General features: G+C 42.4%; 1 protein-coding gene across 2 annotated transcripts in view; it reads left to right on the forward strand.

The window, feature by feature from the left end:
- The window catches only part of mctp1b (multiple C2 domains, transmembrane 1b), a 44664-nt gene extending 18044 nt beyond the window's left edge, over nucleotides 1–26620 (forward strand). For both annotated transcript variants that reach the window (XM_076986550.1, XM_076986549.1), the window contains 19 exons: nucleotides 3201–3315; nucleotides 3434–3576; nucleotides 4081–4160; nucleotides 4430–4541; nucleotides 8415–8579; nucleotides 11446–11576; nucleotides 11990–12176; nucleotides 12868–12961; nucleotides 14093–14195; nucleotides 14677–14779; nucleotides 15154–15255; nucleotides 15429–15503; nucleotides 16653–16772; nucleotides 19856–19957; nucleotides 21089–21145; nucleotides 22544–22653; nucleotides 22825–22934; nucleotides 23076–23173; nucleotides 23282–26620. In XM_076986550.1, the coding sequence (XP_076842665.1) occupies nucleotides 3201–3315; nucleotides 3434–3576; nucleotides 4081–4160; nucleotides 4430–4541; nucleotides 8415–8579; nucleotides 11446–11576; nucleotides 11990–12176; nucleotides 12868–12961; nucleotides 14093–14195; nucleotides 14677–14779; nucleotides 15154–15255; nucleotides 15429–15503; nucleotides 16653–16772; nucleotides 19856–19957; nucleotides 21089–21145; nucleotides 22544–22653; nucleotides 22825–22934; nucleotides 23076–23173; nucleotides 23282–23338 (2064 nt within the window). In that variant the 3' untranslated portion in view covers nucleotides 23339–26620. The remainder of the gene's footprint in view (nucleotides 1–3200; nucleotides 3316–3433; nucleotides 3577–4080; nucleotides 4161–4429; nucleotides 4542–8414; nucleotides 8580–11445; nucleotides 11577–11989; nucleotides 12177–12867; nucleotides 12962–14092; nucleotides 14196–14676; nucleotides 14780–15153; nucleotides 15256–15428; nucleotides 15504–16652; nucleotides 16773–19855; nucleotides 19958–21088; nucleotides 21146–22543; nucleotides 22654–22824; nucleotides 22935–23075; nucleotides 23174–23281) is intronic.
- The last annotated feature ends 191 nt before the right edge of the window (nucleotides 26621–26811 follow it).

Here is a 26811-nt window from a genome sequence, read left to right on the forward strand (position 1 = left end):
GCTGCCGTCCAAAAACACGAGAACACGAAAACGAAACTCTCGTGAAAACCAGCAACACCACATAAAGAATAAAACAATGTACATGTACTCCACATTTTCGTTATTATTATTATTTTAGTCCCATAGTCCCAAGTTGCCAGAATTATTTCATCTCTCCGTTGCAGTGAACATAGTTATAATCAATCGCACTATTTCTCCAGTGCTGTCACAATAACTTAAACAGTGTTGTAGTAAAGTTGTAAGAAAGGTGAGGATTTTGTGTGTTTGCTGGGTTACTGTTTTGAAAGCATTCTTGAAAGTTTTTTACATTCTCAGAGATATCTTCAGCGGTGCCGCGGTTCTCTCTCCGCGTTCACATTGGCTGTAGCTAGACGCTGCTGCCGACTCTCAGTCGCCGACTGGGCTAGATATTAAACACGCTAGATATTAAACATGCTAGATATCTGCCGGTCGTCTGCGATGAGTCGGCGACCACTCGGCGAGCGTCTTTCAGCAGTTCACACTACACTGAGCGAGCGACGAGTGATCGCCGATTTGCCTCCAACCACAGTTTCTGTCGGCGATCTACAAAAAACAGTCGGCGACTGAAAAACCAGCCTAAAATCGTGTAGTGTGAACCGGGCATAAGGTGCAAACTATAACGTAGATGAAAAGAACTCGTACGAAAGACAGACCAAAAAATAAAAATGTACACTGAACACTCGATTAAACAAACACAATCTATGAACCCCAAAAGTATAGTCTGAGACTAGGGAAAGGCATGAAACGTAGACAACGGAAGCTTATACTAAGGACTTACCAAGGCATGAAAACATAAGGACCACTCGACTCAAACAAGGGCAATCTATGAACCCACAATGTGTAGTATGGAGTGAGATTGCGATCTTTAATATGAGAGCACAAAGATAAGATTCAATCAAGCAAGTCAGACACACTGAGCACGCAAAATCAAGAAAACCGAGCGCTGTTAAGTGCGCTCACTTCCCTGTTTTCAGTGCGCGTTTTAGTTTTTTGCTCGCTTCTAAAATTTCTGCTCGCGTCATGATTACAAGTACGTTAAAGATCAAAGCTTGGTAGAGGATTACCTGCGGGTTCAGGTAATTATGCCGCGTCTGTGGCATTAACCACACTAAACAGGGACGCTGGGGGATTCTAGATAACATCACTCATCGAGGCATTACCGCTTTATAACTTTAAAAATACGACAGCACAAATGTTTATTTAAATAAACCAGCATTAACGAGCAGAAATGGTTTTCTGTTTCTGATCACACGAGACGCTTTACGGAGGTCGGCCGTTGTACCGCCGTAGTTTGAGGCACACAGTTGCTCTGCCACAGCGCTCAATTTGGCAATAACAGTCACATCAGCGCCAGATAAGGCTGATATGTCTGCCACTTGATCGATTAAACTTTCACACTAATGTAGTGTAAATTCACCATAAGGACTCGTCTGCTACCCTTTGAATTAATCTAATGAGCGCTTCTGTGACCATGTCTAAAAAAACTCGCCTGTACTGCTGCGCTGTAGTCCCGTCCTGATTGGCTGCCCGCTGTGGAAAGCTGTGGAACCTGATTGGCTGAATAAAGTGAAACCGTGGAATCTAATTTGACTATAATTTGACTATAGTGGAAGACCATGGAAATGAAAATGCAATCTGCTCGGATTGCACTTTCAAGATGCATTTTGACACAGTTTTAGCGCTGTTGGTATCGTAATGTTATTGCAAACAGGGGTGGCGATATTTCTCCATTAACGTTTGAATATTGACATCTTTTTAGCGTGGTGGTGAGGTTGAAAATTACGTTTCAAACGTGTTATCACGAAATGCAAAGCATATTAAGCGAATAGCATTTTAATTATAATTTTGATACAACCTTTGCATGATCACATGAACTTGATAATTCAAATCGGGAAATTTTTTTTCATTTCAATAAAGACACAAATAAAGCATCAAAATGTATGTGTAAATGAAATATGAATAGACGTCTATCACATTGCAAATGTAAATGGAATTATTGCATTTGAATTTGAATTTTGAGCTCAAAGTTGCTTGTATTAGTGGAACATGTAAATGCAAATACGTATTACATTTTCATTTGAATATTGACACAGAATAACTTCCATATCAGACACTGTAGCAGAAACCCTTATACATGCCTTCATTACATCCAGACTAGATTATTGTAATTCAGTCTTAGTTGGGCTTCCTGCCAGCAGCTTGAAGAAGCTCCAGTATGTTCAGAACTCTGCAGCTAGGGTCCTCACACACACTCGATCCTGGGAACACATTACTCCAAAGCTCAATGAGCTACACTGGCTCCCTGTTTATTTCCGTATACAGTTTAAGGTTCTTCTTTTGGTTTATAAATCTTTACATGGCATGGCTCCTGAGTACCTTTCTTCTCCGATACAAAGATATTGTCCAACACGCTCACTTCGATCTGCCGATGCTCAGTTACTGTCTATACCCCCCTCTAGGCTTCGCACATATGGTGGAAGAGCGTTCAGTGTTGTTGGCCCTAAGTCATGGAATTCACTTCCCACCCATCTTCGCACATGCCCTTCATTATCTACTTTTAAGAGACATCTAAAAACTTATCTTTTTAAGATTGCTTTTCTAAATGCTTAGTTCTTTTATACTCTGTTATCTCATTGTAATGTTTTTTTTAGCTGCTTTTATGATCATGATTATTATTAATTTTCTTCTTAGTACTGTTATTAACATTTTTTTCCTTTGCTGTTATGGAAAGTGTCCTTGTGTTATTTGAAAGGCGCTTATAAATAAAATTTTTATTATTATTATTATTATTATTTAAATATTTGGTTTTAACCGTAAAAACTGGGGGGGACCAACACTGGCTTTTGAAAAAGTGGGAGGGACATGTCCCCCCCGTCCCCCCTCCAAATTACATCCGTGCCCTGCCTTGTTCTTTGTGTCATTATGCCTATTTATCTGTCTTACTCGGATTGCCCTCCTGTTATGACCCGTGCCTGCTCTTTCGACCTCAAATATGTTATTCCCTTCAATAAATCTCACTCTCCTCAGCGTTTGTGTCCGCCTCCTCGCTCCACAGCGTATGCTGCATTACAAATGAATAAATAAATAAATAAATATAAATATATAATATAAAAATATAAATAAATATCATTAAATATTATTTTAGTTTGACTATAATGTAATGTTGCTTCTCTATACAGGACATTAATCCAGATGGATGTGCTGTCACATGTCCTGTGATATCTAGTCCAGGAACATACAAGCTGGACATTGTATTGAGAAGAGGTCATAATCTAGCAGTTCGGGATAGATCAGGTAAGGCCCGTCTCTCAGCTGTCCTTGACACAAAGTGTGGACATGTCTTCATATTGTAATTAGTACAAGCTGAGATCTATGAAAGATTTCTGATCAACTGCTCCTACTTCATCATTAGGAACAAGTGACCCATATGTTAAGTTCAAAATTAGCAGGAAAGAAGTGTTTCGCAGCAAAATCATCTACAAGAACCTTAATCCAGTGTGGGATGAGCGAATTTGCCTGGTAGTAGACAACCTACATGAGCCTCTCTATATAAAGGTAATGGACTGTATCACATTGTGCTGCTCACTACTGCTCAACCACATGATGAAGTGCTCTGAAGTGTTGCATATACTACAGAATTCCATGGACAATATTTCTTCGGGCACATTCAAAAGATGTAAATGTCAAATTTAAGATACAAAAATGACGTAAATCCCTTATATTAACACTGTGGTGATGCGAACCACACCATTTAAACAAATTTAGAAAAAAGCAGTCCATGAATTTGGCCAGGGCTTTGTGCTGTGTACAATATCACAAGAGCTGTGCATCAAATTTGTTAGATTCATTCAAATCTTGTAGTTAATAATAATAACCAGTTAATATGGTTGTTTGATTCATTTAGCATCAATCCTTGCTCCTATACAAAAGTAGGGTGGGAAATCTGGAGTGCTCCTTTGAGGACCGTGATTTGAATACCTCTGCTTAATTCATTCATAATGCACTCCACACCAAATGGATGAAGTTACGGAGTACTTAAGATTAAATGATCTACTACAGGTGTTCGACTATGACTTTGGCCTCCTGGATGACTTCATTGGGTCAACCTACTTGTACCTGGACTCACTAGAGAAGCAGAGGTTGACATTTTTATAATCACTGTGCTCTTAGCCAGACACATATGTTAGTCTTTCATATTTAAGTTAACATTTAAGTAATTGTGAGCAGTTACGACTCTTAAGTTTATCTAGTTAGACAGGTGAACTTCACAACAAAACACTTGTATTTGTTTACATCTAAACCACTGAAACTGGTTGGAGTACCTCTTTAAGCCAAACAATTTGAGTGATGTATTTTAAATACTTGTTCTATGCGCATTCCAGAATGAATTTGAGTTTTTTTGTGTCAGACCTCTTGATGTCAAACTGCAACTCCAGGACTCTCAGTACCCTAATCAGGACCTTGGTTCTCTTGAGCTAGCCGTCACCCTGACCCCTAAAGCTGGAGCAGATAGAGAGCTGGTAAGACTGCACTCACCCCACAATGACAGCTTTGCCGGGGTCCTCAAAGGGAGGGGCCGGGGTCCTCAACGTGACAGACGCCCCCTCCAAGGGCACTACCCGTCCCGGGGTGCCAACAGGACCGAGTGCCCCGAACCCACGACGATGGGCGGATCAGACGCGCTCAGTCCTGCGTCTGGGAGGTGACTGCCCTTGGCGAAGCGTCCGCTACGAATCGCCTAGCACACCCTCCCTGGGAAGACGGGGGAAAAGACGTTAGACACAGTAAACGGGACAGTTACAAACACACAAACGGGTACACTCACACACAAAGGCACAAACGGGAAAAGGGGATTAGGTAGACACACGGGCAGACTTATGAATACTGGGACGGACAAACACACACACGACTTATGCCCGGTTCACACTACACGATTTTAGGCTGGTTTTTCAGTCGCCGACTGATCGGCGACAGAAACTGTGGTCGGAGGCAAATCGGCGATCACTCGTTGCTCGCTCAGTCGTGTAGTGTGAACTGCTGAAAGACGCTCGCCGAGCAGTCGCCGACTCGTCGCAGACGACCGGCAGATATCTAGCATGTTTAATATCTAGCCCAGTCGGCGACTGAGAGTCGGCAGCAGCGTCTAGCTACAGCCAATGGGAACGCGGAGAGAGAACCGCGGCACCGCTGAAGATATCTCTGAAGAATGTAAAAAACTTTCAAGAATACTTTCAAAACAGTAACCCAGCAAACACACAAAATCCTCACCTTTCTTACAACTTTACTACAACACTGTGTTTAAGTTATTGTGACAGCACTGGAGAAATAGTGCGATTGATTATATTTATGGTCACTTTGGACTATGGAGTGTTTAAACGGTAAAAAATAATAATAACAAAAATGTGGAGTACATGTACATTGTTTTTTTCTTCTATGTGGTGTTGCTGGTTCTCACGAGAGTTTCGTTTTCGTGTTCTCGTGTTTTTGGACGGCAGCCAGATGAGTCGGCGATTCCCCAGTCGTGTAATTCGTGAGCCCGCGTCGCCGATCAGTCATGTAGTGTGAAAGCCACAACAACTGAAAGACTCACGATTACAGCACAACCAGTCGTGTAGTGCGAACGGCACAAAAACCTGACGACTGAAAAGTCGTGTAGTGTGAACCTGGCATTAGGCGCCAGGCTGCGCGCCAGGAGGAGAGCGAGGAGGGGAGTGAGATCGGGAGCTGCTGGTGCAGCAGGCGCTGCGGTGGACGGTGCTCCTCCTGCCCTTGCTGCATACCCTCCACTGGGCGCAGCGCGGCTGGCGGACGCGCCTGGCGCAGCGTGGCCGGCGAACGCGCCCGACGTAGCGCGGCTAGCAGATCCTCTGGAGTTGATCCTGGGCGCTTCCACCTCCATCTCCTCCGCCTCGCTGCCACGGCTCCAACTCATGGACTGCCCCAGGCTGCCACCCCGGGAGCAGTCCATCCTCTCTCCTCCGGAGCGGTCGGAGGACGGAGTCCACCTCCCCTTCACAGTCCCAGCCGAACACTCAGAGGGAGGCGGACTGCCCTCCTCCTCTTCACCGTAGTCGCTCACCGACGGGGGGTAGGCTTCCTCCCCTTCCCCACCGTAGTCAACGGTGGAAGCATCACACAGAGACGGAGGGTAGGCCTCTTCTGCGTCCTCCTGCTCCTCCTCCTCGCCTGAGGAGTCCCCCTCCCCAAACTCGCTCTCGGGGGTCCTTTCCACCCCGCAGAGCGCGAAGGAGCCCACCCGCAGGGGTGAGGGCTCCCTGGATGTAGAGGGGTTGTACCTCCTCCAAAGCCGCACCGCCTCCTGGTGGAGCCTCTCGCAGCAGGGACGCACATATCGGGTCTTTCATGAGCTGCGCCTGAGTCGGCGGGTCTTCCTCCTTTCCAAGCTCGCCCTCTGGTGGCGTGTCTGCCCCGTAGAATTCAGGGACGATCACGCGTATGGGCGAGCTCTCCCGGGAAGGAGAGGGGTGTTTCTCCTCCCACACCCGCGCAGCTGTCCGGCGGTATTTCTCCGCCAACTCGGGTATGGAGGTCTCCTGAGCACAGCAGGTACGAGCACTCGGGGTCCTGCATGAGCTGTGCCCGAGTCGGCGGGGCTTTGCGGCGCGGGGGAGAGGAAGAAGAGCGGTGGTGCCGCTTGCTGGGGCGATCCGCCTTCTTAGGCTGCGTGGCGTAGCCTGGCATCTTGGTGTCTCTTCGCGGCTCGTCGTTCTGTGACGTTCGGGCTATGCCAAGGACGAGACACAGAATCCTCAGTTTTGAAGACAGACGTCACTTTTAATGTAAACAGATATTGCGCAATCAGCGCACGATAAACATGAACACAGCACACAACGTGCGGACTTAGACAACGACGAGCACAGGACACTGCGCGAGCGCACATTAAATAGACAAACCACATTAGCCCCACGTGATCACGAGACGATTCACAGGCCAATTAATGTGTCTTTTATATGTAACATCATTTGAATAAACTCAATTTGGGATTCACAGCATCCCTGTGAATATCAGACCACTGATTGCACTTAACCAATTTTCAGGGTTATCAACAATAACACCGGTGATTGAATGTTTCGCCACCATATTTATGCATTTTCTTTTCAGGCGTTTCTATCAGAATTGCTTCAAGATTTGAAAATGAATGTACAAACCGGATCCCAAAAAAGTTGGGACACTAAACAAATTGTGAATAAAAACTGAATGCAATGATGTGGAGGTGCCAACATCTAATATTTTATTGAGAATAGAACACAAATCACAGATTTAAACTGAGAGAATGTATCATTTAAAGGGAAAAATATGTTTCAAAATTTCATGGCGTCAATAATAATAATGTGGCAAACGTGATTACACTTGAATGTTAGCTGGTTTAAATGCATCTCAGACCACCTCCTGAAGTGATTTTATTCATCAGACTTAAATCCAAATTAAATTACCAAATGCCAGAGGCTCTTTACTTTCACTTACTGATATCGGAAGAGCAGATGGGTAAGGGAGAATTACGCCACACAATTAGGCACATGAATATCCACTCTTCTTTAGAGCAGGTCAGGCAGTCCAGGTCGGCCATGGGGAGGCCGGTGGGTATCCAGGGATCAGGCGTGGGACGCATGGGACTGATGCATGGTTAGTAATTGGAGAAAGAGAATCGCTTGGTACGTAACATGAGAGACCATAGTTCACAAAGGACAGAGGGAAAGAGGGGTGTATATATGTGAGGATATTATTAGTATTCTGAAGATGGGTTTCTGTAATGGGGTTGAGAGCCTCTAGTGGTGAGTAGAGGACAAAACGGGCAGTACGCATTACAGAGTCACTGGTGGAGTGAGATTAATTAAGGGCAAAGCCAGGTTCATGGTCATAACAACAGAGCATAGAGCTAACATGTCCGGATACGGAATAGATAATAAACATAAAGCAAAAACACAAAAACTGAAAAGAAAACAAAGAAACACAATGGAAAATAATCTACAAGGAAATACGAAGCACAGGGCACAGGCTTAGCAAACGCAGAGGCTAAGACAGAGTTTAGGTTTAGGTTTAGTACAAAACACAATGGGGTTAGGACCAGTGTCAAGACTGGGGACTAGGGAAACACTAAGGAAAATCCAGGAAAAGGATATGACAGGTGTGCCAAGGTGAGGGGGATACTAGGGAGGAGCAAGTCATGAAAGATCTCAATATATGTTGTGGGACCAGTCGTCCCCTGAACAATGGAGTCTCTCAGAGATGTCATTGGTCAGGTTAGATGTTCCATATGTAAAATGGGTTAATGTATGTTTGATGTGTTCATGTTTGTGTGTTCGTGTGTGTGTGTGTGTGTGTGCACGTCTCTACATGTGCATACCTCTGATGGAGTGCTTCTGTGAACACAGCAGGTGAGTCAGAGGCCGTCTGACCTGCACAAGAAGTCTCAGCTATGGAGGAGTATGCTGAGCATCGGCCTCATCGAGGGTCGTAACCTTGTTCCCATGGACACGAATGGCCTTAGTGACCCCTATGTCAAATTCAGACTTGGCAATGAGAAATACAGGAGCAAGGTACTAATGTCAGTCCTGCAGTGTCTCACGGATCTGCTCTTTACATTTACTAATGTTCATTTCCAGCACTTATAATATACAGTGCCTGACATAAGTTCTGTCGCTTATCCATGTTGTGGAAACAAAAGCTTATAACCTGACTTTAAATTCATCGATTGGTTTTAGAAATGACTCATATGAAAGCTGAAATCCTCCCAAATGAGATTTAATTTACGAAAATAAATTTGCTTTACTGTAGAAATATTGATCATTTAATGAACACCGAAAGGTCAGATTTTAGCAAGACAAAAGTTTTGTCGCCCACAGAAAGTAAGGTGAAAATCAAACAAATAATTCACTTCATATACAAATATATGCTTCATAACACTGGTGAATGACGTTGTGGTGCTATTAGAGCCATATTTAATATTTTGTGTGACTTCCACGAGATTGAAGGACCGCATCCATGTGGTTCAACAATGATTCATACAATTTATTGATGAAGTCATCAGGAATAGCAAAGAATGCAGTCTTACATGCCTCCCAGAGTTCATCAAAATTCTTTGGTTTTGTTTTCCAAGCTTCTTCTTTCATCCTACCCCAAACATGCTCAATGATGTTCATGTCGGGTGACTGGGCTGGCCAGTCCTGGAGCACCTTGATCTTCTTCGCCTTGAGGAACTTTGATGTAGAGATGGATGTATGAGATGAAGCACCATCCTGCTGTAAAATTTGATCACTTTTATGATTGGGAACGCAAGATGTAGCTAATACTTCTTGATATTTTAGGTTATTGATATTGTCTTCCACCTTGCAAATGTTTTGCACACCCCCATACTGAATGTAACCCCAGACCATGATCTTTCCACCAACAAACTTGACTGTTTTCTGGGTGAATCTTGGATCCATACGGGCTCCAGTAGGTCTCCTGCAGTATTTCCGTCGGCTGTGGTGTCACTTTTCCGACATCCATCCGTTTAGCAGGCTGTGGGCCTTGGCAAATGCCACATGTTTTTTTTACCTGCCTTTTGTTTAGTGCTGGCTTCTGGGCACTGATTCGACCATGGAGGCCATTTCAAGACATGGAAGACAGAAGACAGAATCCTACAAACTGTTCTAGTTGACACAGGGACTTGAGGTGACCAGGCCTGGTGGAGCTCTGCTGCAGTGGAAGAGGGACTGGCTTTGGATTTTCTAACCAACAAACGTTCCTCCCGAGCAGTTGTCTTGTGGGGTCTGCCGGACCTGGGCTTGTCAAAAACATCTCCAGTCTCTTCACATTTTTTAAAAATTCTTTGTACTTGACGCTGAGACACATTAAATGTGCCAGCCACCTCTGCAGTGGATTTGGTCTTCGGCGTCTTGATAATCAAGGCTTTGGTCGCAGGATGGATTTTTGGCATGTTGTCAGAGGTTGCAATGCAAGTGAGGTTGCAATGCAAGTGAAGGTCTGGGGTGCTGGAGTTCTTTTTATACACACCCACTAATTAACCAATCAATTAGTGAGCACAGGTGAGGCTGTAAACTAGGATTGGGTGCATTATTTGACAAGGCGACAAAACTTTTGTCTTGCCAAAATCTGACCTTTCTGTGTTCATTAAATTATCAATATTTCTGCAGTAAAGCAAATTTATTTTCGTAAATTAAATCTCATTTGGGAGGGTTTCAGCTTCCATATATACATATATCGCATAATGCAGCTGAAACTCTATTTTACAAATCAGTTTTATTGCAGCTGCTAAGAGCCAAAAGTGGTCCTTATGGCACAATTTGGGAAAACACTAACTCTTGTAGCCTATCTATTGACCTGTTGCACTAAACCTTAAGCATATTCTCTGCCTTACACTCATTTAGAAATTCTTAAACACACTTTTGGCAAAACATTAAACGATTAGACACGATATTCAAAACTGAAAACCATGTGTTTCTTTTGGAAAACACTGCCACGCAACTGTTACACCCACCTACCAAAATCCATGCTCAGGAACCGTTTTTTTTTTACAAATGTTTAGACATCAAAGCCTAATCACTATAAAGAGGCCACAAGTTGCAAATCTTGGTTTGCACATCAGTGCAAGTACCCATCGCTGCAGAATCAAAAGTCCAGGGGGTGGAGCTAGATCTAAATCCAACTCCTCCCACCGTCCATAGTTTCTTTTGGTCGGTCCAGGGAGCGGGCGGAGCTGCATCTAATCCAACTCCTCCTACGTGTCCCTTACGTTTTCCGACCAGGAAGTATAAATCTAATAAATTCACCCTTAAGACTTTTACCGTTTAAAGATCAAAATTTAAATCAAAATTTAAATAACACAATACATGTTTTTTTAAGTTTACAAGAAAATGTAAAAGTGGACAGGAATAATGATCTGTGATTGCCAACATAATAAAGTACAGTACATTTCTTAAATATGTACTATTTCATTTTTTTTTACCTTTAATAAAAAATACTTTTTTCGTTAGGACAGTACACTTCAGGTGTACAGAATGGACAGTGGTATTTACTGCAACAAGTAGTGCACTGCACAACTGAAAGCGTCTGTCCTTTTTTCAAAACCATGATATGCATCTATAGATGGATGGAAAAATATAAATAGCATGATATTAGTGTTTGTGAAGTTTTTCAGTGAACTGATTAATGAGGATCATGGCCGTTACATGCACACACTACTGAATAGCATCTGCAAAAAAACTAAAAGCTATTCACACCCTAATGCCACACTCTCTAATGACACACTTTCTAATACCACAATGTCTAATTCCACACTCTCTAATGCCATACTCTCCAATACCACACTCTCTAATACTACACGCTTGCTAGCTTGAAGTAGCCAATGCCAAACCAGTGAAAGCCACTACTTTGCCATTGATTTTTCTCATGTGTAAATAGACCATGGCCAAGACCCTGAACCCTCAGTGGAGGGAACAGTTTGACCTACACATGTCTGATGAAGATGGAGGAATCCTTGACATCTCTGTCTGGGACAAAGACACAGGCAAGAGGGACGACTTCATTGGCCGGTGAGCTAAAATCTGGCAGCTATGATGACTGTTACTTCATTTGTGTGAGTTATGTGATGCCAACCTGGGTTGCTTCAGTTTACAAATATATGCCAGGTGTGTGTGTGTGTGTGTGTGTGTGTGTGCGTGCATGTGTGTATATGTGCGGGTGTGTGTGTGCTTGTGTGTGTGTGTGCGTGTGTGTGTGTGTATGTGCGCGTGTGTGTGTGCGTGCGTGTGTGTGTGTGTGTGTATGTGCGCGTGTGTGTGTGTGCGTGCGCGTGTGTGCGCGTGTGTGTGTGTGCGCGCGTGTGTGTGTGTGCGTGCGCGCGTGTGTGTGTGTGCGTGCGCGTGTGTGCGCGTGTGTGTGTGTGCGCGCGTGTGTGTGTGTGTATGTGCGAGTGTGTGTGTGTGTGCACGCGTACGCCCTGTAGGTGTCACTTGGATCTGTCCACCCTGAGTAAGGAACAGACTCATAGACTGAATCTGGATCTGGAGGGTGGCAAAGGACAGCTGGTGCTTCTCATCACTCTCACAGCCACGGCTGCCGTTTCCATCTCCGACCTCTCCGTCAGCCTGCTTGACGACCCACAGAGTCGCCGGGAGGTCGTTGACAGATATGTGAGTGAAGGAGTTCCATCCAGTGCTCTTGAATTCTTGAAATTCTTTAGATTCTCCCCTTGATTTTAAGGGATGCTGAAAAGAGTTTAACAAACAAACAAATAAACTGGTTGGAAACAAAGAAACTTTTAAAATATAAAGGCACAGTCCCTTGGCATGCTCTACCATGCAGTTCATTCACATGGTCAGATGGGGGGGCTAGATCACTGATGCATGAGTGTAGTCTGAGCTCGCCATGCTTTCTGCTGGAAGAAGGGATATGGTGGGGGCTGCGACTGGGCTGAACAAAGAGAAAGATATCTCAGCCAACGCTAACCCTAGCCGGAGCTCTATTCACCACACACCATTGTTCTGTTCGTCTCCCTGGAGAGCCAGTCAATGTATGCTTTACAGAATGCTCATCACCACTGCACAGTGACCCTCTATGAGAAAAAGTGAGCCCAATAAAGACGTATTGCTAAGAGCCCATGGATAATCTGAAGTGGCAGCTCAATATTCCCTGTAGGTACCCACAGCATAGGCGTTTGTTCCTGTACGGCCTCTCACGGAAAGTTTGTTGTTGGTTGGCGTCTGTCTGCTGGAGTTGCCAGAGCTTTAAGTAGAGTCTTGTCCTCGGGCAGGTGGGACTGTCAGGGCAGAATTCAAACATTCAACTCTTACTTCTTGCTTTTCTCCTTTCTGTCTCTTTCAGAGACTGCTGAGGTCTTTCTATAATCTGAACGATATTGGAATTGTTCAGGTAAAGATCCTACGAGCTGAGGGTCTGATGGCTGCTGATGTCACAGGTGAGAGCTGGTAGATGAGTGCACTGGCATAACTGAACAAAAGTCTCGTTTTCAGACACATTTTCCCCTCAGATTTCAGCATAACGGCTATAAACCTCTTTGAAATGCCAACAGGAGAAGGCAGGATGGTTTTAATGTGCCCACCACAGAGTGTTTTGCACACTGCCAATTCTGGTGCTGAGAGTAGCTGAGTTGTTTATATTTTGCTTGTCATTATCTGAGTGGTGTCAGGTATTTACCAAAAAAAAGAAGGTTTAAAGAAATCTTACATTTTGAGTTACAAAGAGAAAATGCTAAACATTACGACATGTGGTTTGATACTCCAGTGTATTGTTTCATTATCAATTACCACAGACAAAAATGTTTACCTGTTTCACACAATTTGGAAAGCCACACACTTATGGTCAAGACCTAAGGGAATCACATCAATCACATTATAGGGAAACACATCAAATGTAATGTCTATGATCATACAAAACAGATGCAGTAGATTTAGATTATGTTGCTGTTGGAGTATTCCTGTAAAATTACAATGCAAAAACCCTTTTGGAGTACTAGTGAGGAAGACAATGAGATGAGAGTTTTGTCCACTGGGGGTGCTGTGCGACTCACCCAAGGCATTCTGGAGGTCTCTCACTGGAGGAGCCCGCCTCTGAATTCACACTCCCTTTTTGTTGCCCCAGCAAAGATGGACAAAGGCCTTTTAAAAGTGCACACACAGATAAAAACAAGCAAAAATAAAATAATAGTAAAATACAAGAGTGTCTTTAATGAACACTTTTTGTATGTTTTCTCTGAGCTGAAAAATTACACACAAAAAAAAAAAAATTATTTTTCTGAATGGTATATGCATTTTCTGCCATTATAGTTTGCACAGTTGTAATAGTTAAAGAAAACATATTATAGTTACTTTAGGAGTCATCATTGGCCCTGTAGTGTTCTTAATGGAATAATGGAAAAAATTATGGAATCTGGCCCCCCAGCAATGAAGATAAAAAACAAACATTTTTTATCAAGCCACTCAAACATTGCAGAGAAATGTTATTTATTTATTTTGATGAACACACACACTTGACTGTAATGTACATTTGTGCAATTTGAAACTGCAGAATTTGTTCATGTGTGTTACAGGGAAGAGCGATCCATTCTGTGTATTGGAGCTTGGTAATGATCGTCTACAGACACACACAGTATACAAAAATCTAAACCCTGAGTGGAATAAAGTCTTTACTTTGTAAGTGACTAAGAAACCCTCTCTCTGTATGACTTACACAATGGCCCAGCTATTTCAAATAACATTAATCAAATATTTGAATTTCCATCTTCACTCTTCATATAACTAATATGATGGAACAGTTTCATCTGAAACTACACTCATAAAAATGCTGATAAAACTATTTTGGGCTTCGTGCAGATTGCCCCAGTAGGAGAAGCATTTATGGTGTCAGGTAAAGCATTAGAGGTCCATAGAGGTCCTTTAAAGAACTTTCTAGGCTTTGCTAGAAGTCCAAATCAGAAATATCTCTGTCATCTTTTTCCCTTCAACTTTTAGAATAGGAGAGAGATCAACTCTGACATTGTGTTATGTCTGTATTCATAAATCCCCCAACCCTTTTTAAGCTTTTAAGATCTTTTTTTGCTAGAGTATACTTGTATTGAAAACATTTGATAATTAGGCCTATGACAACATTATATTGAACTTGCTCTTACCACAGGAATGTGAAAGACATCCACACGGTGTTGGAGGTCACCGTCTATGACGAAGACAGAGACAAAAATGCCGATTTTCTGGGCAAAGTGGCCATTCCATTATTAAACGTGAGTCTCAGCAGGGTGCAGGGGTTCTGCATGTTCAAAGCTTAATGCTGCAGGCAGGGACTGATTACTGGTCCGATCACACTTGTAAACAGTCCACAGCTGGGTGGCAGAAAGCCTCCTGGTGGTTGGGTAATGTCTCGGTGACAGAGGATTGCTGGTAATGAGATGGTACTTGTCAGAGTTTGGGGAGAGATGTGGTAGAGTGGGGAGAGATGCTGTGGTGTGGCTCAGGAGGCGTGGGGGGTTCGGGGGGTGCGCTGGGGCTGGTTGTTTGATGCTGCCGCGGGTGGAGGAGCAAGGGTCAGGATGGGGGAGAGGGAGGGGGTCCTTTGGGGTTCTGCCCGACAGCAGGCTGTCACGTCTTCTTCCTGCAGATTCACAGCGGCGAACAGAAGGCCTACGTCTTGAAAAACAAGGAGCTGACAGGGCCAACAAAGGGGGTCATCTTCCTTGAAGCAGACGTCATCTTCAACAGTGTGAGCACTCCTCTGCTGACGCCCCACTGCCACGCTCTGCTAACGCTCTCTTTCGTTTCCATGGCACTCTGTCATGCACTAATAAATGCTAATTAATTATATGGAGAGAGTACAATAATATTCCAGTGCAAATTGTAACTAATTGCATGTGTTCACTTACATCGGTCTCTCAGGTTAAAGCCAGCCTGCGTACCTTCATGCCGCTAGAACAGAAGTATATAGAAGATGACTGCAAATTATCGAAGCAGGTAGGGACTCGGACCTCACATTCAGCGTCCTTCTAATCCAACAGGCTGTCATGATGGCTCAAATCAAAGCGCCAACGTTGGGGAGAATTCCTCCAATGGGGGTCAGTGAGGCCCAGGCGGAGGCACAATTGCGCGAGCCGTTCGAGGCGGCTCTGCAGTGGGGGGTGTCGCCCTGTCCTCTCCTGCTCCGGCCCTTCAATAGAAATGTCAAGCGGGCTGGTGCGGGAGGAGAGGGCCACCCCAGAAGGGCAGCCTGTGGCCCCGGCGCGGAGTGCGTCTTTTGTCCTCTGCCTCAATGTGCCGGCGCAACAAAAGGGACTGAATTAGAGGGGCCGGGCTGAAGCAGTCCTGCCCTAAAGGCGGCTTTTCAGGCGAACAGGCAAACTTCACGGCCTTCCTGCTGGGCTCAGCGCCGAGAGACTTCACAATACCGCGCCCCACACATTCCGCACGCATGTACCTAAATGCGGAAGGCAGGCTCCGCCCATGGTTTCAGTGTCGCCGCTGCCCAGAATTTGAATGTTGCCACTTTAACTTGAGAGTGGAGCTTGAGAGCCTTTCTGTAAAATCATTTAAGATGGAATAGGCTTGCATGCTGTTGGTTAGACAGTCACTCTGCACTACGGAGGTGGGATTTGGGATTACGTCCCAGCTGTGCCACATGGTGTCATCTGAAGTTCTCTCTTGGTGGAGAGGATAATAGAGCCTCTCACACAAAGTTCCACTGATCCTTGTGGGGACTTTTTCATAATCTTGCCAGAAAATTCAGAGCTTGCATTAATTGCAGTCTTACAGTTTATATTCTAATCCAGCTCCTCCTTCCCTCACCTTCCCTCTTCAGTTTTATATTCTAATCCAGCTCCTCCTTCCCTCTTCAGTTTTATATTCTAATCCAGCTCCTCCTTCCCTCTTCAGTTTTATATTCTAATCCAGCTCCTCCTTCCCTCTTCAGTTTTATATTCTAATCCAGCTCCTCCTTCCCTCTTCAGTTTTATATTCTAATCCAGCTCCTCCTTCCCTCTTCAGTTTTATATTCTAATCCAGCTCCTCCTTCCCTCTTCAGTTTTATATTCTAATCCAGCTCCTCCTTCCCTCTTCAGTTTTATATTCTAATCCAGCTCCTCCTTCCCTCACCTTCCCTCTTCACAGGAGCTGCAGCGGAACTTTAACAGAGTAAAACGCTGTGTCATGTTCCTCATTAACGTGGGATCCTACATCAACAGCTGCTTTGAGTGGGAGTCTACCCAGAGGAGCATGTGTGCTTTCATGGTACGTAGCATGACTGCAAACGCATGCACACCCACACACACAAACACACACACACACACACACACATGCAAGATAACACACACACTCACTTTAGGTGCTTCAGTAACAAAGTGAGGTATTGTGTTTGGGGTGGGTGGAAGAGGACGTTGTAACGCGGGAGTACAGGAAAGTACCCACCGCGTATAGTGAGTGAGAATAGGAGGACCCAAGTGCCGTCTAACACCACACCAGCGTATGTAAAAACAAAACACAAGAAAGTAATCACGCTGAACCAAACAAACAAAACAAACGCGGAAAACTCGACGCGTGAAAGGGGAAACAAAATAAACCGTGATAGCACGGTAAAAACAATGAAACAAAACGAACGCGGAAAAACTCAACGCGTGACAAAACAAGAGCTCACCCGTAAGGAGACGCGAGAAAAATAAATAAATAAAACAAACGTAACAGAAATAGCACGGATGAAAGCGACGCGAAAACGAAACTGAAAATGCCAGTGAAGGAAGCTGGCCAGCAGGCAGAAAACGCCGCAAACAAAACAAAACCCTTCACAAAAACAAAGACAAATAAATGACAGGAAGAGAAATAGGCTTGTGAAAACTTGAGGAAGGTCAGGGAGCGACGCAGGAGAGAAATCTCGAAGGAGAGCAGGAGACAAACAAAGATAGAGAGAGAGGTGATGAGACACCTTGTAACTCGTGAGAGTAAACAACAGAGACCGAGGATACCGGCTGAAAGCGCATGGAAACCACAACGAATCAGCAATGATCCGTTTCCAAAAGCTTTCTTAAGAAGCCTTAGAACAGCTGAAACGAATCATTGCTGATTACGTGCAGCAAGTCTAGGACTGGCTCGGGTGCCCCCCTGGTGGTAGAGGGAGTGGCAGCCGAGTCAGCCCTGACAGACGTACACTAAAGCTAAATTTAAGCTAGGATTATTAGGTTGACCAAACGTCTGTATTTCCCCGGACATGTCCGTATTTCACGTCCTTTCCCGGGTTTTTTTTTTTTAGTAAGGAAATGTTTTTAAATTACCTTCATTGGACTATCATTTGTTATAGGAGTTTTTGTTGTTGAGTTTTAATGAAAAGCATTTTTAATAAACCAACTGTAAATATCATGTTATTGTAGTATTGCGTGGGCCTATGTTATGCCACAGTATGCCCAAGGTGTCCTGGTTTTTCCAAATGAAAATATGGTCACCCTAGGTTTAAGCCTGGGCTGTGTTCGAAATAGCCTACTACATACTACTGGCGTACTGATTGAGCCCCAAATCAGTATGCCGTATGCAGTATGTGACCAAAATGAAAATTTCCAGTACGTGAAACATACCCGGATGACCTACTACTTCCGCAAAATATTCCAGTACGCGAACAGAGCTATCTTCGTGGTGTACTGCATCCCATCATGCAACGCTACGTTCACGTGACCCCGTAGTATGCTTTGCTTTTGTCGCATACTGTAAACTGTACTGCATACTACTACGAGGACCAGTATGCAGTATCCAGTATATACTGAGTCCAGTATGCAGTATCCAGTATGTAGTAGTCTATTTTGAACAGAGCCCTTGTTTATACTTGACGCTTCGCGAGCAGCGCAAGGGTCCGCGCAGCGAAAATGACGTAATCGCTGTGGCTCCGCCCGTGCACGAGGGCCTCGTGCGCTGTTGATTCGCGAGGTCATGCACCTCTCGAATTTTGTAAGTTCGCGCACGCCGCGATTCAGCACAATGAAAAAAGTCATGCTTGCTGGGTTCATACACCTTCACAAGTTGGAATTAATGCACTTGTACGTCACTTTCAAGGTCAATTTCAATATTACCCAGCACGTTAAACTTAATTAAGTTAAATATTTATACATATACTCAAAATGATTCGAAATAATTAGCTTTTTTATCACATTATAGGTATGTTGACGAACCAACGTTTGATGCGAAAAATTCTGACTCAGTAATGTGTTCCAAACTATGTTGTACTTTTGTAAGGGTGTCATATAACATCACTCCTCACACCCTAGCAGGTGTATGTTTTTTCCTGAATACTACTGTGACTTCGTCAAGCACAACCCAGCCAGTCATAAGGCACTGCTAATAGTCAACTCTGAGGCAATTTCAGGTCGGGAGACCAGTGAGAAGATATTTTGTTGTTTTCAAGCGGTCTGTGGGCTTCATCAATGCTCCGGACACCATCGAAATTAATGTGGACCTAAAAATACAGCTTTTATCTCAATACTGACCAAATTTAATCGAAATCTGTGCAGGCGAAAGTATTTTACTAGACCGCAGAAAATAGGTAGTCATGATTGACATTTGCGTATCGAACGTCACGGTAGCTAGCAACTTTAGGCTAAAAGCGGCGTATCGGTTTAACTCGTTCCCACAGTGTTTTCTTGAAATCGGTACTGATACCAGTGTTGTGTAGTTTAATATCTCAGTGTTTTCTGATATAACTTGTTGTTAAATGGTAATATAGTTAACATCACTTCGAATTAGATTATGATTATGATTAATTTTTAATTATGATTAATTAGAATTAGATTGTGAATTTCAGTCACATGACTTCCATTGTAATTAATGTATTATATTTTAATGTCATACATGCATGATATTATAAATATCATAACTTTATCAATTCTCAACCAATTTTCAAAATCCAGGTACCGAATCACCGAATCATCCGCGAATCTGGAGGTGGCGACATTCATTGCGAGGGAACTGCGCATGCTCAGTGATTCGTTCAGTAATTCATTCATGAACTGAAAGCTCTCGTTCACTCTCTGATTCGTTCATGAACTGAAAGCTCTCGTTCATTCTCTGATTCGTTCATGAACTGAAAGCTCTCGTTCATGAGTAAATGATCTGATACCGCTGATTGCGTTGCTGAAAAGTGACACATGAGCTTTCATGCTTGGCTTGAATGCAAAGAACTAAAGGCAGCCCCGTTATGAACATTGTAATGTTGTAATTAGCGTTTATTGAAAATGTGTGTAAAAATCACATTACCATTATTGAAACATTTACTATCGCGATATATATTGATATTGAGTTATTGTCCAGCCCTACTCTGTGTGCTCTATTCTGTGCAGGCGTTCGTGTTGGTGGTGTGGAACTTTGAGTTCTTCATGGTTCCACTGACGCTGCTGGTGCTGCTTGCCTGCAGCTACGTCATGCTGGCCTCTGGCAGCATCGTGAGTGAATCAGCCTTAGAGTTGGACCCAATGTTAGCTACTGCTGAACAGACATGGCAGCTAACCAGTCTCACAATGCAAAATCTCTTAGCACATTCATTACAATGCACAGAATGCATCTTCAATGTTTTCAAATAAGTGCCATGTATTTCAACTGCTGTTGTGCAAGATTATGAAAATACCCAAGGAATATTATTTACTATCTTTTTACTTTTTACTAAATTAACTTTATTTTTCAGTACATAATTTGACCATTTGGAAAGCAATAACTGGGAAGTCAATCATTTCCATTTAATACATTAAGTCATGGTCTTATGGCCTGTTTGTGTGCTCTTTAAAGGTGTACTTGTATGTTAATATTTTATTCCAATTACTTCAGGTAATTAAAACAGGGAGAAGAGATACCTGCATTTAAAAGTCATTCCATTTACCAAGTTTATTTACTTTTTTCTTCCAATTAAATTTGTCAAAGTAATTTCATGCCTTGCTGAATGTGGCCAAGGTAAGTATATATGAAAATTGATTCCAATTTAATTGTAGAGGTGGCATGGAATGGGTACAAATTCATTTGCATGAGCACCCTTATTGGAGAGGTTGCCCACTTGACACAGTATACCATAAAAATTTTTATTCTAATTTTATCCAAAAACTCCCAATTTAAGAACTTAGATATGTTATGCTTCAGATAAGGCACAAACAATGAAAAAATAAATATTCACTACAAAATTAAAATATGTTTATTGGATAAAGAATCTCTCCCAAAAATATATTTATAGCTTGTAGTTCTTATCTATTATTTGTTATTCAGTAACTTATTCAAGAACTCTCTTAATTATTATTGTCTGTCTTAATTATTACAGAACAATACAGAAACCATCACACATATAGATACATTGTTGTGAACAGAGGTGGTGCTGTGTCACAATCTGAATGTAGGAGTCACTGTTTTATCATCCTTCATAGCAGGACTACTGTACTGCAGTGTATTTTCTCAGTATATGTATTTGATTTTGACACTGATTTTGTAATTCAGAAAATCCACCTACTGTGAATTTAGCTGAATGTTTTTGTAAACATTCATTAAGACTGCTCAAACAATACCCAACCTTTATGTTTCATTTGACCCAACAGCAAGCGATCGAGGACATTTCTGAAAATGAAGACGATGAATGTAATAAAGAGGATAAGGTACTGTAAACATATAGCTTGAGACAAAGCAATTGACGTCCCTGTCCATGCTGTATGTGATGCTAGGGTTTTTCTGAACACTGGGGTGTGTTCTGAACACTGGCCCACTCTCTCAAACATAATGACTGTTAAAAGGGCAAGGAGATGATTGACATGTAAATCCTCATTACACTCTTCCTCAACACTGTTACAGTTTACCTCTCATGGAACCAACCAGTGAATACACACTAGAAAAAGATTTATTCACGGATAATATACTGCATAATACAGCGATGATGCTGATTAAAAATGCTTTTCGAAACATCCCATCATTTCCTTTACACTCTGTGACCAGCTTCAGGGATGAGCCAGAAAAGGTGGTTTAAGCATCTCAGTGCTTTCTTTTAATCGCACCTGAGGATTATACTGCGTTCAACATATGCCAGATGTTTAAGTCCAAACGTTGCCTCCTAATTCCAATAACCCTTCGGCTGCCAGAAGGCAGCCATTACCTGGTCAGCCTTTGGCCCTGGGGGCTAAAGGGACTATTTTGGTACGAATGATACAAGCACCTGTTTTTCATTCAGTGAGTCCCCACAGTCAATGAGTCCCGGCATAAGTTTGCACTTAACCTGCTTGCTGGTCAGGAAAACGTGCCAAGGGTAGATTTCACTCCCTCACCCTCCAGAAATCGCCCCTGTTGATGTATGGGGACGATTCACTTCTTGAATGGGCTCTGAATGTTGCTGGGGGAAAGAATAACATAAGTGCCATTTTCTTCATCGCCATCATCAAACATAAAGCCAAAAGGTCAAAGCAGGTGCTGTCCCAGCGTTTCCACCACCACTGCCCAACACATTCTAGTGCTTCGCATTCTAGTGTAAATTAAATTTGAGTTGCATATTTGAAGAACTACAGTTTCACTTACTGCACTGTTGGAAAATATTGGGCAGATGTTTTCTATCCTCCATTCCCTTGAGTAAGCTTGTATTTTGACAGACATTACACTAGATTAGACATACGAAATAAAATGGACATACCTTCTGCCGCCAGAGATGAGGTGCTATTGTGTTAAATATTAGAGAGGAGAACTCATGCTCCGAAGAGGAGTACAGGCTCAGACAAAAGGGAGCCGCCCCCTCTCCTTCTGTTTTTAATCACATCACATTTCTCCTTGTCTGTGCCATTTTTTTTTTCAGGGAGGTTTTTTGTTGGACCAGTGTAACTTAGACACAAACTTTTAGTTTTTTTTTTCCTTTCTAGCTTTCATGTGAAACTAATACTGTTAAATTTCTGTCATAAAATGGCACTTGGTCAAAAGAGCAGGAGAAGGATTAGCGGACTATATATTGTTTATTACTTCAGATGTAATTTCATTTTAGAGAACATAATATTCTAAACGATTGCTTGATTGAATAGGACAGTGATATAAAGGGAATACTGGACAAGCTGTATGCCATTCAAGATATCTGCATCACCATCCAGACGATCCTAGATGAGGTGGCTTCGTGTGGAGAAAGACTAAAGAAGTAAGTCTTTCACACCTTTACACGGTTTGGTTTGGGCCTAGTTGGAGATCTAATGGGATCAGCTTTACATAGTTTAGTCTGTGCCTACTTGGAGATCTGATGGGATTGACTTTCTTTGGTGTAGTTTGGTGATGTACATTCTCACTCTTTTTCTTCTCTTTCTCCCTGCAGCACGTTTAACTGGACCGTGCCTTTCCTTAGCTGGTTAGCCATAGTGGCCCTGTGTGTAGCCTCTCTCTTAATGTACTTGATTCCTCTCAGGTACATTGTTTTAATCTGGGGTAAGCGTTCTACGCTGTTTTATGTTTTTAGTTAGCTTATAGTAAAATGCAACGTGACTTTTGTGAAGCTATTAGCCAGTTTTTAGGCATTTATACATAGGCTCAGCGCTGTCTGTAACCATGCCAACACATTTCATTCAGGTGTCAATAAATTCACCAAGAAACTGCGTGACCCCTACCTCATAGACAACAGCGAGTTGCTGGACTTCCTCTCCAGAGTTCCGTCAGACGTGCAAAAGGTGAGTGGCCCTCTGCTCACATCCACCTGTGCATAACTGGCAATGGAACTGAAAGTCCAGCACTGTGAACGTCATGGCTGCTCTAACTCTGTGATCTGCATTTTACAGCTTCAATATAAAGAGCTGAAGCTAGAACCTGGACAAAGCCCCAACAAGCGAGTCTGAAACTACCCGGCCTGGCTGTAATATTGGGGCTAAGTGTGCATGTGTTCCAGTATGACCTTATATTCATATTTGTTCTTTTACTTTAGTATTAGTCTTCCAAATATTATTATTTAAATGTCAAAAAAAAATTTAATTCATGTTATGCTGTTAATTTCAATAAGTGAAATTTGGTTAAACGTAGGTAGCATTCATTCTGCAATTGACATTTCTAGGATGATCACAGATATCCTGTAGCAGCAAAACAAATGCTAATGGGTACCAGCACCTAGCAAACGCCACAGAGGAGGAGATATTGATGGCTTATACTGATTTGGGATGCTTTGAAATCTAAATGTATTTGTAATGAGAAAGTACCGGCTATAACCAAAGTTTAAGATCACTGCCAGGAATAATCAAATGCAGTCTAGATTTGTTTTGTTTTGTTTTTTTTTACACTCTCATCTGTGCGTTTTTAGCTCTTCCCGCTGGCTCCGCTGGTTAGTATTTGGTCAGTTCACTGTTGGGAGAATGAAAACAGGAGTTGAAACTGAAAGGCTGTTATGTTTAGTTCTCGGTTATTTTTATGTACAATCAAGATCAGTTCACGTAAAATGTTTTATGTTTATCTGTGAAGCACATGTTTAAGAGATACATGTAATTGACTATGTTTTTAAAATATGCAAATATTTATATATGCTATATGTACTATTTATGCATCTATATTTGAACTTGGGATTACATGGGATTTCAGTGTACTGCTTGTATACAATATTTAAACAAGTGTATTTTGCATGTTAATGACAACAACTTAGTGTCTGTGAGAACACAAAGTTGAGGACAGAATCCCTTTCACTGGAAATATTTGTCATGGTCACTGTCAATGTCATTCAGTAACTCTTAGAATAAGAATACGGTATTGAGCTGTCATCTCTCTAAGGTTAAAATATTCAGATTTATTCAAATTGGAGGGGATAATTATGCTGTCAAACTATCATCATTATTACACAGAAACTTCTGTCACTTCAGTTATGATATAAGCCGATAGCTCTTAAGGTTTTAAGGTTTTTTTGTGCCTATTTCTTATTAAATGAAAGTTCACACTCAGTATCAAACCAGACAAACTGTTCATGACTTAATGTACACATTGACACATTGAAGAAACTAAATGTAAAACAAAAGGGCCTAATTATTTGAACATTGATCATTAAATCATCATTGTGATTCCCAGCAAGAGGCACATCTTTATAATTAATTACATATTTTCCTTTTCACAGTTTTGCTTTGCTGTAAACACTCACTTCGATGAGAGCATTCGAGTAAACTGCATGTTACGCTGTGCAGGTCCTGTAGGGAGGTGCCATATTAGTTTTGGGGAATTGGGGGCAACAGATAATAGATGAAGTGTTGCACAGAATGGGCTTTGTGAGTACATCCAACACCCCAGCGTGTACATATAGGTTAGTGGCCAGCACTATCACCAAGGGAGTGGAAAGACTCCCTGTTACACACGAAAGGCTTATAATTAGCTCCTTTAATCCTGGGCATTATTAAATAAATGCTTCTCTGGGAATCAGGGCAGACTAATTGAGCTATGAAGGACATCTTTTTAAAGGCGCAAAAGAGCAGGCTCTCTTATGCCCTTAGCTTAATGAGCATACGAAATGATCTGAGGTTCCCCTCTTTTGACACTCTCCCAAGTTATTTACATTTCATTCATTAATATTCATATCTACTGAAATACATGCTTCATGCTAAATTTACTAACAATGAGCAATTTATGTTTGAGTAAATGAAATTATTAACATCTAAAAAAATCTAAAGAATTTAAACTAAAACGTGCAATCATGACACTTTAAACTGTGGAGTAGTAGAGACTTTTATGGAATATTTGGTATGTGCTGAAAAATCTTAATATTAACCCCAGGGATATTAACACCAGCTCATACAGATCTTCGACAGTTATAGAACTCCAAAGGCAATTGCCAACAATAAAGATCGTGCTCAGTCCAAAGCAGAAAATGGCTGCAACACTTTGCATTTTATTACTAAGAGAAACCTTTACTTCCTGTAAAATGCTGCTAGGTTTTGCTTCAAAACACAAAGAGGTACAAAAATGCAGTCATGCAAGCTAGCAGAACTAGACTCCCCCACAGATCTTGGCAGATCCGAACTGGGCCGTTTCTCTCGCTGGTCCCATACAGTGCCTTAGGAATGACTGTAAATGCCAGAACAGAACTGTTTCCTGTTTCACTGCTTGAAGTTCCACAGCACAGCCATAGCTCAGTTCTCCACACATGGGCTCAAAAGACTGAACTGCACACAGTTCTAAATCTCAGGCGTCATTGCCTGATTCTGAAGCTTCCCCGTCTGCATGCTTGGGCTTCTTTGCTAGCAACAGGTTTTTAGTAAGCTCCTTGATTTGATTACCATCCTGAGTTTGATTTGGGTGGAGGACCAGGTGGGAAATCTCCCTGTAGTCATTGCACACAACAGACCTGATACATTGAACTCTTCAAACTATTTGCTGCTAAACTACGAAATTCCCTCCACCAAAATGAATTCATTCAGGACAAGGTTTTTCTCCTATGAAATGTTGCACTTGTAGAGATAAACCAGCAAAGTGATTCTGAAAGACTGATGCATCAACAAAAAAAAACAAAACAAAAAACAAAAATGTGTTTCACTGGTAAACAGAGGGGCCTCTTTATCTCTTGTGTTTGCTAAGTGCAGAAGTAGAATCTGCTGTGTGGATACAACACGTTTAAAATTAATAGCTGTCCAATCCGCATGTGGAACACGTAGCAGCCACTGAAAAGCAATACATGAAAGCTGCCCCCAGGTGAAGAGAATATGAGGGCTGGCACCACTGTGGGTTCAACCAGAGTGCTATGCATCTAATTGCTGGAGTGTCCACTTGCAGTCGCCGGTTCTCTGTTGCATACTAATGGCCCAGCAGCTCTGCAAGTGCTGAAATGTTGCTGCTGCAATTGGACTGAACAGCAGCATCTGTGTTAGCAGTCATTTGGGTTAGCTATGATTAGAAAAGCACAAAGTCAAGAAACTGACATATGTTATGCTTTGTTTGCTTTTGTTCTGACTTTTCTTGTGAAGTTGTCTGAGTTTGGAAAGTTGATAGGCTGCAACAAAAGCCTGTGAAGAGAGAAATTTACAACTGGGGAAATTCACAGCACAAGATCATATGATAACTGCTTGCTTCCTGCCTGATGTTTGTTTAAGAGAAGTAAAATGTCTGACTGACTTATTTTGTCTTTTGATAAATGCAAAACATTCTGAGAAATTGCACTTATGTGTTAAATGTCATTTCTGATAAGTCTCATTCCATGATTTTGTGGATCCTGACAAGCAACACAGAGACAGGAATGTCCTGTGAAGAATTCCTTCAACAGTTTAAGAGATGCAGCCTGTTTGAGAGAAAATTTTCAGTGAACATTACTGATGCACTATTATTATTGCCACATGCAAAATGAACCCAT

Source organism: Brachyhypopomus gauderio, unplaced genomic scaffold, assembly GCF_052324685.1.
Source record: "Brachyhypopomus gauderio isolate BG-103 unplaced genomic scaffold, BGAUD_0.2 sc47, whole genome shotgun sequence".
NCBI lineage: Eukaryota > Metazoa > Chordata > Actinopteri > Gymnotiformes > Hypopomidae > Brachyhypopomus > Brachyhypopomus gauderio.